The following is a 12407-nucleotide window of genomic DNA, read 5'->3' as shown; positions in this document are numbered from 1 at the left end:
CCGCTCCGTGGGGAGACGACGCCGCCGCTACGGGAGACGACGCCGCCGCCGCCGCTACTGAGCCGACACCGACACCGGCACCGGCACCGACACCGACACCGAGACGCCGCGCCCGACCCGCGGCCCCGCGCTGCCGCTCCGCCAATAAACTGCCGTGGCACCGGGCGCGCGTGTCCGTGCTTCTGTCTGCGCCCATTATGTCCCCTGTCCCATTGGTGTCCCGTATCCCATGGTGTCCCATGATGTCCCCTGTCCCATTTGTGTCCTGTATCCCATGGTGTCCCATTATGTCCCCTGTCCCATGGTGTCCATGCATGCCATTGTGTGCTGGCTGAGGATGTTCCATGGTGCCAATCCATGTGCAATGGGTCTGTGTCCCATTATGTCCCCTGTCCCATTGGTGTCCTGTATCCCATGGTGTCCCATTATGTCCCCTGTCCCATTGGTGTCCCGTATCCCATGGTGTCCCATTATGTCCCCTGTCCCATTGGTGTCCCGTATCCCATGGTGTCCCATTATGTCCCCTGTCCCATTGGTGTCCCGTATCCCATGGTGTCCCATTATGTCCCCTGTCCCATTGGTGTTCTGTATCCCACAGTGTCCCATTATGTCCCCTGTGCCATGGAATCCATGCATGCCATTGTGTGCTGGCTGAGGATGTTCCATGGTGCCAATCCATGTTCAATGGGACTGTGCCCCATTATGTCCCCTGTCCCATTGGTGTCCCATATCCCATAGTGTCCCATTATGTCCCCTGTCCCATTGGTGTCCCATATCCCACAGTGTCCCATGATGCCCCTTGTCCCATTGGTGTCCTGTATCCCATGGTATCCATGTGTGCCATTGTGCACCAGCTGTGCACACTGCACGGTGTCCATCCGTGTCCCCTGGTCTGTGTCTTGTGGTGTCCCATTATGTCCCCTGTCCCATTGGTGTCCCATATCCCACAGTGTCCCATTATGTCCCCTGTCCCATTGGTGTCCCGTATCCCATGGTGTCCCATTATGTCCCCTGTCCCATTGGTGCCCTGTATCCCATGGTGTTCCATGGGTGTCCCCTGTCCCATTGGTGTCCCGTATCCCACGGTGTCCCATTATGTCCCCTGTCCCATGGTGTCCATGCATGCCATTGTGTGCTGGCTGAGGACGTTCCATGGTGCCAATCCATGTGCAATGGGTCTGTGCCCCATGATGTCCCCTATTCCATTGGTGTCCTGTATCCCATGGTGTCCCATTATGTCCCCCGTGCCATGCATGCACACCCATGTGTGCAATGGGTCTGTGCCCCATTATGTCCCCTGTCCCATTGGTGTCCCATATCCCACAGTGTCATTATGTCCCCTGTCCCGTTGGTGTCCTATATCCCACAGTGTCCCATTATGTCCCCTATTCCATTGGTGTCCCGTATCCCAAGGTGTCCCATTATGTCCCCTGCCCCATGGTGTCCATGCATGCCATTGTGTGGTGGCTGAGGACATTCCATGGTGCCAATCCATGTGCAATGGGTCTGTGCCCCATGATGCCCCCTGTCCCATTGATGTCCCCTATCCCATGGTATCCATGTGTGCCATTGTGCACCAGCTGTGCACGCTGTGTGGTGTCCATCCGTGTCCCCTGGTCTGTGTCCCATGGTGCTCCCCATCCCATTGGTGCCCATTTGTGTCCCATTGCACCATCTGTGTGTCCCATGGTTCCCCCCCCCATCTGCCATGGCTCCACATGGTGTCCAGCAGTGCCACGTCCCAGGCTGTCACTGTACGCCAGCTGTGTGCCACATCCACACCCAGCACCATGCGCCCAAAGCCCACACATGGAGCGTCCCCGTATCCCATCCCCTGCTCCCTGGGCTCCTTCTCAGAACCCCAACGGGCCTTTCAGGACCCCGAATGTCCGTGGGGCATTTCAGGCCGTGCCGTGGACGAGGCGGGGGCAGCACCGTGGTGGTGCTCAGGGTGATGTGGCTGCAGGGACGGGGTGGCTGCGCCCACCTGCACCGTACTGGGGCTGCTTCTTGGCCCCACGTCCCTGCCCATCCCTGTGCCCCAGCCTGTCCCCACCCGTGGTCAAGGCCCCATCCCCATCCCCATCCCAGGGTGCCTCAGGGACGGCCCTTCCCCAGCACACAGCCAGCCCACACAGCACAGACAGGCACGGATCCTTGTTGCGGGACTGCAGCCATCCTCACGCCTCAGTGGGCTCCTCGAAGAGGAAGATGAGGGGCAGGAGCAGCAGCAGGTAGAAGAAGAAGACGTTGGCCTGGGTCAGGTGGTAGGCCAGGACGACGAACGCCAGCATCTCCAGAATCAGCCGGTTCACGTGGTGCAGCTCCATGCTCCGCGTGCGCCCTGCGGGACACGGGGCCGTCGGGCATCACCCGCAGCGCTGGGATGGAGGCGCTGCTGGGGCTGCCCGGCACTGACCCCCCCCGGCACCCCCAGCCCCGCCGGGGGCGGCACTCACTGCGCTCTGCTCCAGTCGGGATGCCGGCACCGATCCCGTCCCCGGCTGCATCCCTTCGGCTCCGGTGGGACGGAGAGTTGGGTGACGTCACAACGGGGGCGTGTGGGGCGACCCGCGGCCCGGCGGGGAAAGCGCGGGTCCCGCGTGAACCGGGATCACGGGGGGAACCCACGGAACCGCTGCGGACACGCCGCGCTGGGGCCAGGAGAGGCGGCCGGCAGGGACGAGCTGTCGGGGCGCCGCCGCTCACTGAGCGCACGGGACGCCCCGACGGCGGTTTGGGCAGCAGCCCCACGGCCAGCAGCGTGGGGACGGGGCTCGGCCCCGCTCGGGGGTCCCGCGGCGTCGCGGCGCCTTTAAGGGAAGGAGCTGGCGGCCGGCGGCGGGGCGGATGCGGCCGCTTGACTCCGGTCCAGCGACATGTGGAAATGCAGCACGTCCCCGAGTGCTGACTGCGGCGGAACGAGCCGCGGGAGCCGCGCGGTGTGACACGCACTGCGGTGTGCCCTCATTGCGGTGTGCCATGCACTGCGGTGTGCCATGCATTGCGGTGTGCCATGCACTGCGGTGTGCCAAGCACTGCGGTGTGCCATGCATTGCGGTGTGCCATGCACTGCGGTGTGCCAAGCATTGCGGTGTGCCATGCATTGCGGTGTGCCATGCACTGCGGTGTGCCATGCACTGCGGTGTGCCATGCATTGCGGTGTGCCATGCATTGCGGTGTTCCAAGCACTGCGGTGTGCCATGCATTGCGGTGTGCCGAGCACTTGGCTCCGGGAGCGGGGCCAGCCCCATCGCCGGGCACGGGGCCCAACGGCCGGGCCAGGACGGCGCGGAGCGCTGCCAGGGCTGCGGAAACCTCGAAAGTGGCACCACGTGGGACTGAGTCACGGCCCCGGGCGGCCCTTCGCACACCCCCGGGCTGCGGGCGCTGCCTCCGAGCGCAGCCAGCCCTTCCCGCGATCCGCTGCAGACGGAAGCAAATAAAGCTGCGGTCCTGCAATGCCAGATGTCGCTGTTGTGGCTGGGCTGGGCTGGGGGCATCCCGCATTCCTGGCCATGCCCGGCTTTCAGTTGGTGCTGGGGGGGAAGGGGAGGGGGGGAGCATCACCGAGCAGGAGACAAACATCCCAGCACATCCCAACCCACCCCAGCCCACCCCAACCCATACCGGCCCATCTCAAGACATGCCAACAAATGCCAAAGCATCCCAAACCATTTCATCCCAACCCATACCAACACGTTCTAACTCACTCCATCCCATTCCATCCCAGCTCATTCCAACCCATGTCAGCCCAACTCATGCCAACAAACTCCAACTCACCCCATGCCAAAACATCCCAACTCATTCCATCCCAACTCATTCCATCCCAACTCATTCCATCCCAACCCACGTTAACCAACCCATCAGTCCATCCCATCCCGTCCCAACCCACATTAACCATCCCAACAACTCATCCCAACCCATCCCAATTGTCCCAACCAACCCAAACTATGCTAACACATCCCAGCCCACACCAACCCATCTCACCCTGTCCCATCCAACCCAATCAGTGCCAACACATTCCAACCCTTGCTAACCCATCCCAGCCCATGCCAGCACATCCCAAACCACCCCATTGCATCCCATCCCAACCCCTCTCATCCAACCAACCCATGCCAACCCATGCCAGATCAACCCATCCCAGCCACCCCAAATAATGTAAATCCATGCCAATCCACCCCAACACACACCAACCCATCCCCACCTGTGCCAGCTCCTCCCAGCCAACCTGACCCACACTTAAGCACGAGGTTCTTGGCCACACACAACCCCATTGCTGCTGGACACGGAGCTCCCTCAGCTCTCCTGGCCACCAAAGGGTGTCGTTGGCCACGAGGCCAGCAGGAGCCCAGCCGCTGCCTCCCCCCTGGTCCCATCCCAGCTGCTGGAGGCTGTAAAGGTCCTAATAAACCACAAGTGAAGGTCAGGCCCAGGAAAGGCCTTTTGGGGTGGAAAATGAGGTCATGGGCCAATGGCAGCAGCGCAGCGGTGGCTCCTCGGAGGATGGTGTGTGGGGGCAGGATGGGGTTGGGGCTGACAGGGCTTTGGGGGAGAGCTTGGCTGGGGCAAGGCAAAACAAATGGGGCTGCAATGAGACACTGCAGCAGCGCTCAGCTCCCTGCACACACCGAGGGCTGGGAAGGGCCTGTTGGGAGCCCTGGGTATCCTCTCACTCCCCCAAACCCACGTGGGGGCACAGCCAGGGGCAGTATGTGTGCAGCCACCAACCTCGGGGCCCAGCACGTGGGCTCTGCCCCACGTAGTGCTCAATCCCCCCCAGAGCCCCCTCTGCTGTGGCTCTGGGCTCCCCTGGGCACCGTGGTGCCCGGCCCCAACATCTCACACTGCTCCATGGGTCTGAGGGTTTGTGCCATGGGGTGGCAGCAGGGGGTGCACCCACAGCATGGCACCCCCATGGTGCCGTCACCCTCATGGCCACCCCTGAGGGGGGCACAGCGCTGCCCTGGGGGTCCCCACACTCCCCTGCATGGCATGGGGAGGACACCCCGCATGTCCCCCACCTTCCCCTGCTGCCAGGGCCGGGTCAGGGTGGGGGGGGGGGCTCAGCCAGAGCCGGCTGTGGGGCTCAGCTCCACGCGTGGCCTCGTGGGTGCCCGGGCTCAGCCGGCAGCACGGCGCGGTGTGATGAGCGGCCCGTGCTCAGCCGTAGGGTCGGGGTTGGGGGCGCTGGGGGTCTCCGGGTGCAGAGCTGCAGCGCCCACCCCACAGCGGGGGCACATGGGGACAACCCGAGAGCGGCGGAGGAACGGGAAAGCGCCGACAGCGTCCATCCGGACCGGGAAGGGTTCGCGCTCAGAAGTGCTGTGTAATCAGAAACAGTTGTGGAAGGGCGGGACGAAACCCCATGGAGAAAAGGAGCGGGGATGCGGGGCGCAGCTGGGCTTGGGGCGGCCACAGCTACGGGCATCGCGCTGCCCCAACAGCCGCACGGAGCGGTGGGGTCCCCAGGACGGGGGGCAGCGGGGAGGGGGCGGCTGCTCCATCTGCCCCCCGGCGGCGAGCGGGTGGGGATGGGGGGAGCGAGCAGGAGAAGGGGACCCGGGGTGGGGGTCCATCAACGTGCCCCCTATTCGCCCCCGATCCCCGCATCGGTTCCCCCCTCAACCGCGGCCCGCCGAGCCCCCCGTCGCCGCTCCGAGCGCCGCGCACGGCCGGGTCCCGCAGAGCGCAGCGGGGTGGGGGGCGAGGAGGGGAGGAGGCGGAGACGGGGCGGGGGGACCGCGAAGGGGGAGAGGGGAGGGCTGGGGCTGAGCGCTGAGCTGCGCTCCGCTCGTCCCGTCCCGTCCGGCCATGCCGCCCCCCCCCCCTCGCCCTGCTGTTGCTCTTCGCTGCCGCCGCCGCCCCCCCGGCGCCCCCCGGCACCGCGATCCGACCCGAGGCCGCGGGGATGGGCGGCCCCGGCGGCTCCGCTGCGACCACCCCGAGGGGCACAGCCCCCCCAAAGGCCACCGCCACGGCCCCCCCGAAGGGCACGGCGACCACCCCCACGAGGAGAACGGAGCAGGGGGGGCCGAGCAGCGCAGCCCCCACCCGAGGGGGGCCCGGGCCCAAAGGTAGGAAGGAGCTCTGGGGGGGAGGGGAGAGTGGGGGGTGCAAATATGTGTGCATGCATCCGGGCGTGAGCACAGCTGGGTGTGCACTGTGTGTGTGTGTGTGTGCAGAGGGGGGAGGCTTAATGCAAGTGTGCATGGTGTGTGCACACCGGTGTATGTGTGTAATGGGTGTGTGAGTGCAATGTGGGTGCACTGTGTGTGTATATGGGTGTGAGCATGTGTGTAAATGAGTGTGTGCACACTTGTGTGTGCACGCGGGTGCTGGGGGTACCCAGGGCTGCACATTGCATGTAGTGGGCAGCGCCCCAGCTGAGCCCCCCAGCCTGGACCCACCGTGGGACCCTGAGGGCCTGCAGCCCCCCGACCCCCCCAACCTGTTCCGTGTGCCCGCAGCCCCCGCACCCAGGAAGAAGCTCGTGAGGGTCAAAGTGGTGCGGAAGAAAGTGCTGAAGAAGAAACCCAAAGCTCCGGCCAAGAGCCCTCCTGCCCCCCAGGAGCAGCGTACGTACATGGCGGGGGGCAGAGGGGTGTGCGTGGCTGTGTGTGTGTGTGCACCCCCGGCTGCTGTGCACACATGCTGTGCAGACACAGCCCCTGCAGCTGGGAAGGACGGGGGAGGGGATGGAGGGGGGTGTGTGAGGCTGCGGGTGCTGGGAGTCCCGGGGTCAGTGGGGACCCCCGGGGCAGCCCCGAAGTGATGCCATCCTGACCCCCCCTCTGGGTGGGAGGCGTTGGCTGCCCTGGTCTGCACGGTGAAGGGATGCGGCGCTGCCGCCCCACCGGCACTCCGCACGGCAGGGAGGGAAATGGGGTTTGGGCGGTGGGGGTCGCTGTGGGGTCACTGAGTGCGCCCTGCCCCTCTGCCCCACAGCGTGCCCCCCCCTGGGGCTGGAGTCCCTGCGGGTCCAGGACTCCCAGCTGCGCTCCTCCAGCGACAAACGCTACGGGCTGGGCGCGCACCGGGGGCGGCTCAACATCCAGGTAGGGCGAGAGCTCTGTGTGTGTCCGTGTGTGTGCACTGCGTGTGTGCACTGTGTGTGTGTGCACTGCGTGTGTGCACTGCGTGTGTGCACTGTGTGTGCACTGTGTGTGCACTGTTTGTGCACTGTATGTGCACTGTATGTGTGTGCACTGTGTGTGCACTGTGTGTGTGCACTGTATGTGTGTGCACTGTGTGTGTGCACTGTGCACTGTGTGTGTGTGCACTGTGTGTGTGCACTGTGCACTGTGTGTGTGTGCACTGTGCACTGTGTGTGTGCACTGTGTGTGTGCACTGTGTGTGCACTGTGTGTGTGTGCACTGTGTGTGTGTGCACTGTGTGTGTGTGCACTGTATGTGTGTGCACTGTGTGTGCACTGTGTGTGCACTGTGTGTGTGCACTGTGTGTGTGCACTGTGTGTGCACTGTGTGTGCATGCACTGTGTGTGTGCACTGTGTACTGTGTGTGTGCACTGTGTGTGTGTGTGCACTGTGTGTGCACTGTGTTTGTGCACTGTGTGTGTGCACTGTATGTGTGCACTGTGTGTGTGTGTGCACTGTGTGTGTGTGCACTGTGTGTGTGCACTGTGCACTGTATGTGTGTGCACTGTGTGTGTGTGCACTGTATGTATGTGTGTGCACTGTGTGTGCACTGTGTGAACACGGCACGTGCTCGAGGTGTGCAAGGTGTGCTCATGGCACACGCGTGTCGGGGCGCTGGGTTTGTTGTGCTCTGCACGGAGCGGGCGGTTCCACCGTGACCCCCCGAGGGTCTCCAGGCCCGGCTGGTCGATGTGGGGCCGCCCCAGTGAGGACCGTGATCCCAGCTGCGCCTCCCCCCGCAGTCGGGGCTGTACGACGGGGATTTCTTTGACGGCGGCTGGTGCGCGGGGCAGGAGGACGCGGCGCAGTGGCTGGAGGTGGACGCGCGGCGCCTCACCAACTTCACCGGGGTCATCACGCAGGGGCTCAACTCCATCTGGACGTACGGCACGGGACGGGGGTGGGGGGGGGGCCGGAGAGGGGCCGGGCGCCGGTGACGCTGCGCCCCCCCCCCGCAGGTACGACTGGGTGACCTCCTACAAGGTGCAGTTCAGCAACGACACGCACGCGTGGCAGCCGTGCCGCAACGGCACCGAGGAGGCGGTACGAGCCCCGTCCTTCCCCCGACCCGCACGGCGGGGCTCCGCGGGTTAACGGCTGCAGCGGGCTCCGCTGTTGCCTTTGGCCTCCCGTCCCGCAGAGCATCCGCAGCGCTTCCCCTCCGCACAAAGGCTGCTTGTGCTGCTGCCCGCCGGGGGGGGCCGGGGGCGCGGGGGGACACGCGGGGCTGAGCGGGGCCTCGTGGCACAGTGGGGTGTGACCGGAGGCGAGCACGGCAGCGTGGAGCCCAGGGACACGCGTGGGAGCTGTGAGGGTGGGTGGGTGCAGGTGGGTCCCCCCACAACCGCAGTGTGTGGGGCTGTGGGAGAAACAGGGGCCGACGGCAGGGCCGGGGTCCCTGGGTCACAGCTGTGCCGGGAGCCGGGGTGAGCTGCCATTGCCAGGAGCGGTTTGGGGTCCCCGTGCTCATCCCTGGGGGTCCCTATGCTGTGGGGGGGCACAGAGCAGTGTGATACCCCGGCCCCACGATTCTGCCCCACTTGGGTCCCTCAGTGCGGGCTCAGCCCGTTGCCACGTGTCCACTCTTCATTAGGGGCTGGAATGGGGCCAGGGGAGGATGGGGCCACGCAGCGCAGCGCCCGTAACCCTTTGGTCCCCATAACCCTTTGGTCCCCATTGGCGCCTCCGCCCCCTCCCCACATCCCAGCACCCCCCGGGGCCGCGCTGTGCCCATGGTCACGCAGGGGTTGGGACCCCCCCCAGGTGTTCCCAGCCAACAAGGACCCCGAGACGCCGGTGCTGAACGTGCTGCCGTGCCCGGCGGTGGCACGTTACATCCGCATCAACCCGCAGAGCTGGTTTGAGAACGGCACCATCTGCCTGCGGGCCGAAGTGCTGGGCTGCGCCATGCCAGGTGGGAACGGGCACAGTGTGTGGGTTGGGGTCTGCTCCCTGCATCCCTCACCTCACCCCTGTCCCCACCCCATAGACCCCAACAACATCTACCAGTGGCCCAATGAGCCCGTGCCCACCGACAAGCTGGACTTCCGGCACCACAACTACAAGGAGATGAGGAAGGTGCGTCGGGATCCCCCCATGTGGTCCCCGCAGCTCTGGGTGCCCCCAGAGCCCAAAGTGGGTGCTTTCCCCACAGCTGATGAAGAGGGTGAATGAGGAGTGCCCCAACATCACCCGCATCTACAGCATCGGGAAGAGCTACCTGGGCCTCAAGATGTACGTCATGGAGATCTCCGACAACCCGGGGCAGCACGAAGTGGGTGCGTCTGTGGGGTGGGATTTGGGGCTGAGGAGGGGCAAGGGGGGTCGGGACCCGCAGCCAACGTGGGCCGGACCCACAGGTGAGCCCGAGTTCCGCTACGTGGCGGGGATGCACGGCAACGAGGTGCTGGGCCGGGAGCTGCTGCTCAACCTGATGGAGTATCTGTGCCGCGAGTTCCGGCGCGGCAATCCACGCGTGGTGCGGCTGGTCACCGACACGCGCATCCACCTCCTGCCCTCCATGAACCCCGACGGCTACGAGACTGCCTACCGCCTGGTACGGCCCCAATCCCGACCCCAAACCCGACCCCAAGCGCTTGTCCCATTGCCCACCCGCTGACCCCACATGCCCCGTAGGGGTCGGAGCTGTCGGGCTGGGCCATGGGCCGCTGGACCTACGAGGGCATCGACCTCAACCACAACTTTGCCGACCTGAACACGGCGCTGTGGGACGCTGAGGACAACGACCTGGTGCCCCACGAGTTCCCCAACCACTACATCCCCATCCCTGAGTACTACACCTTCGCCAACGCCACGGTGAGGGCACGGCGCTGCGGGGTCTCGGAGGTGCCCCCACGATGCAGCCTTACCGCAGGCGGCCCCCAGGGCACAGGGCTGGGCTGAGGGTCCCAGCTGCACCCCAGCGATGTGGAGTCATCATAGTTGACCCCTGGGGGCACAGAGCTGGGCCGGGGGTCCCGGCTGCTCCCCAGTGACACCTTGTGACCGCAGGTGGCCCCCGAGACGCGGGCGGTGATCGACTGGATGCAGCGCTACCCCTTCGTGCTGAGCGCCAACCTGCACGGCGGGGAGCTGGTGGTCACATACCCCTTCGACATGACCCGCACCTACTGGAAGGCGCAGGAATTGACCCCCACGGCCGACGACGGCGTGTTCCGCTGGCTGGCCACCGTCTACGCCACCTCCAACCTGGCCATGGCCAGCGAGGAGCGACGCCTCTGCCACTACGACGACTTCATGCGCTCCGGCAACATCATCAACGGGGCCAACTGGCACACGGTGCCCGGCAGTGAGTGCCAGCCCGGGGGAGGGGGGAGGTCCCGCTGCTCCCCCCGCCCACCTTGATGCACCGCCGCCCTCCCCCAGGTATGAACGACTTCAGCTACCTGCACACCAACTGCTTCGAGATCACGGTGGAGCTCTCGTGTGACAAGTTCCCTCACGTCTCCGAGCTGCCAACGGAGTGGGAGAACAACCGCGAGTCGCTGCTGCTCTACATGGAGCAGGTGGGGGCTGCAGGGGACAGACGGGGGTGCCCCGCTATCCCCCGGGCTTTGCAGCACCTTCCCTGCTCCCTGCCTGGGGATGGAGGCAGCAGGGGGCTGCAGGGGGCTGCAGGGGGTAGCAGGGGGCATCAGGGGGCTGCAGGGGGCAGCAGGGGGCTGCAGGGGGGCAGCAGGGGGTAGCAGGGGGCTGCAGGGGGTACTGCAGCGGGGCTGCAGGGGGCTGCAGGGGGCTGCAGGGCGATGCAGGGGGTAGCAGGGGGTAGCAGGGGGCATCAGGGGGCTGCAGGGGGCTGCAGGGGGCAGCAGGGGGCAGTAGGGGGCAGCTGGGGGGCAGCAGGGGGCTGCAGGGGGGCAGCAGGGGGTAGCAGGGGGCATCAGGGGGCTGCAGGGGGTAGCAGGGGGCAGCAGGGGGCAGTAGGGGGCTGCAGGGGTCAGCAGGGGGGCAGCAGGGGGTAGCAAGGGGTAGCAGGGGGATGCAGGGGGCAGCAAGGGGACAGCAGGGGGCAGCAGGGGGCAGTAGGGGGCTGCAGGGGTCAGCAGGGGGGCAGCAGGGGGTAGCAAGGGGTAGCAGGGGGATGCAGGGGGCAGCAAGGGGACAGCAGGGGGCAGCAGGGGGTAGCAGGGGGCTGCAGGGGGCTGCAGGGGGCAACAGGGGTGCTGCAGGGGGATGCAGGGGGTAGCGGGGGGTAGCAAGGGGTAGCAGGGGGATGCAGGGGGATGCAGGGAGATGCAGGGGGTAGCAGGGGGATGCAGGGGGCTGCAGGGGGCAGCAAGGGGTAGCAGGGGGAAGCAGGGGGCAGCAAGGGGACAGCAGGGGGCAGCAGGGGGGAAGCAGGGGGTAGCAGGGGGTAGCAGGGGGTAGCAGGGGGCTGCAGGGGGCTGCAGGGGGCGTGTGCTGGAGGTGTGGGTTCCTGTGTGCTGCTGTGCCGTGGGGTCGTGCCGTGGGGCCAGGCTGTGCCCCAGGGCTCGCGTTGGGTACAGACAGCCCTGGTACACACAGCTGTGCAGTGAGGGGGGTCCCGCTGAGCCCCGTCCCTCTGCTCCCCAGGTGCACCGCGGCATTAAGGGGGTGGTTCGGGATGAAGAGACGGGTGAGGGCATCGCCAACGCCGTCATCGCCGTGGATGGCATCAACCACGATGTGCGGACAGGTACAGCGGGACGGAGACGGGCGGGGGGGGCAGGGAAAGGGCGGGGGATGGGATGGGGTGGGATAAACGGGATGGGTGGGATCAGAGGAATAGGGGCGGAGGAGACGGGTGGGAGGGGATGGCGAATGGGATGGGATAAACGCGGGGGTGTGTGGGGGTGTGTATGGGACGGGATGGGTGGGATAAACGGGATGGGGATAGAGATGGGATGTCAGCGCTGCGGCCCTGCCCCCCCCACAGCGGCGGACGGGGATTACTGGCGGCTGCTGAACCCCGGCGAGTACGAGGTGACGGCGCGGGCCGAGGGCTACGAGGCGGCCACCCGGCCGTGCCGCGTCTCCTTCGAGAACGTTCCCACGCCCTGCAGCTTCCGCCTGGCGCGGAGACGTTTGCGGGGCCGGGGACCGCCGGACCTTCAGCTGCGGCTGCACCGACACCGCCTGCGCCGCCTCCGCGCTCAGCGCCGGGCGCCGTGACCCGCCCGGAGCGGGGATCGAACCCGCGGCCCCGAGCTCCCTCTGGCCCCGCCCCTCCGCCGGCCCCGCCCCCTCCCTGCAGGCCAATAGGATCCT

At 66.2% G+C, this 12407-nt stretch overlaps 1 protein-coding gene across 1 annotated transcript; it reads left to right on the top strand.

The window, feature by feature from the left end:
* The first annotated feature begins 5765 nt into the window (after window positions 1-5765).
* CPXM1 (carboxypeptidase X, M14 family member 1) lies at window positions 5766-12311 on the top strand. The gene is made up of 14 exons (XM_072335664.1): window positions 5766-6077; window positions 6471-6578; window positions 6949-7058; window positions 7901-8040; window positions 8117-8201; window positions 8922-9072; window positions 9148-9236; window positions 9313-9436; window positions 9518-9714; window positions 9795-9974; window positions 10170-10467; window positions 10545-10684; window positions 11733-11835; window positions 12076-12311. The coding sequence occupies exons 1-14, from the start codon at window positions 5912-5914 to the stop codon at window positions 12309-12311; spliced, it is 2127 nt and encodes a 708-aa protein (XP_072191765.1). The 5' UTR covers window positions 5766-5911.
* Window positions 12312-12407: the final 96 nt, after the last annotated feature.

Source organism: Excalfactoria chinensis, chromosome 4 (genome assembly GCF_039878825.1).
Source record: "Excalfactoria chinensis isolate bCotChi1 chromosome 4, bCotChi1.hap2, whole genome shotgun sequence".
Classification (NCBI taxonomy): Eukaryota; Metazoa; Chordata; class Aves; order Galliformes; family Phasianidae; genus Excalfactoria; species Excalfactoria chinensis.
This window is presented reverse-complemented; position numbering and strand designations above follow the sequence as displayed.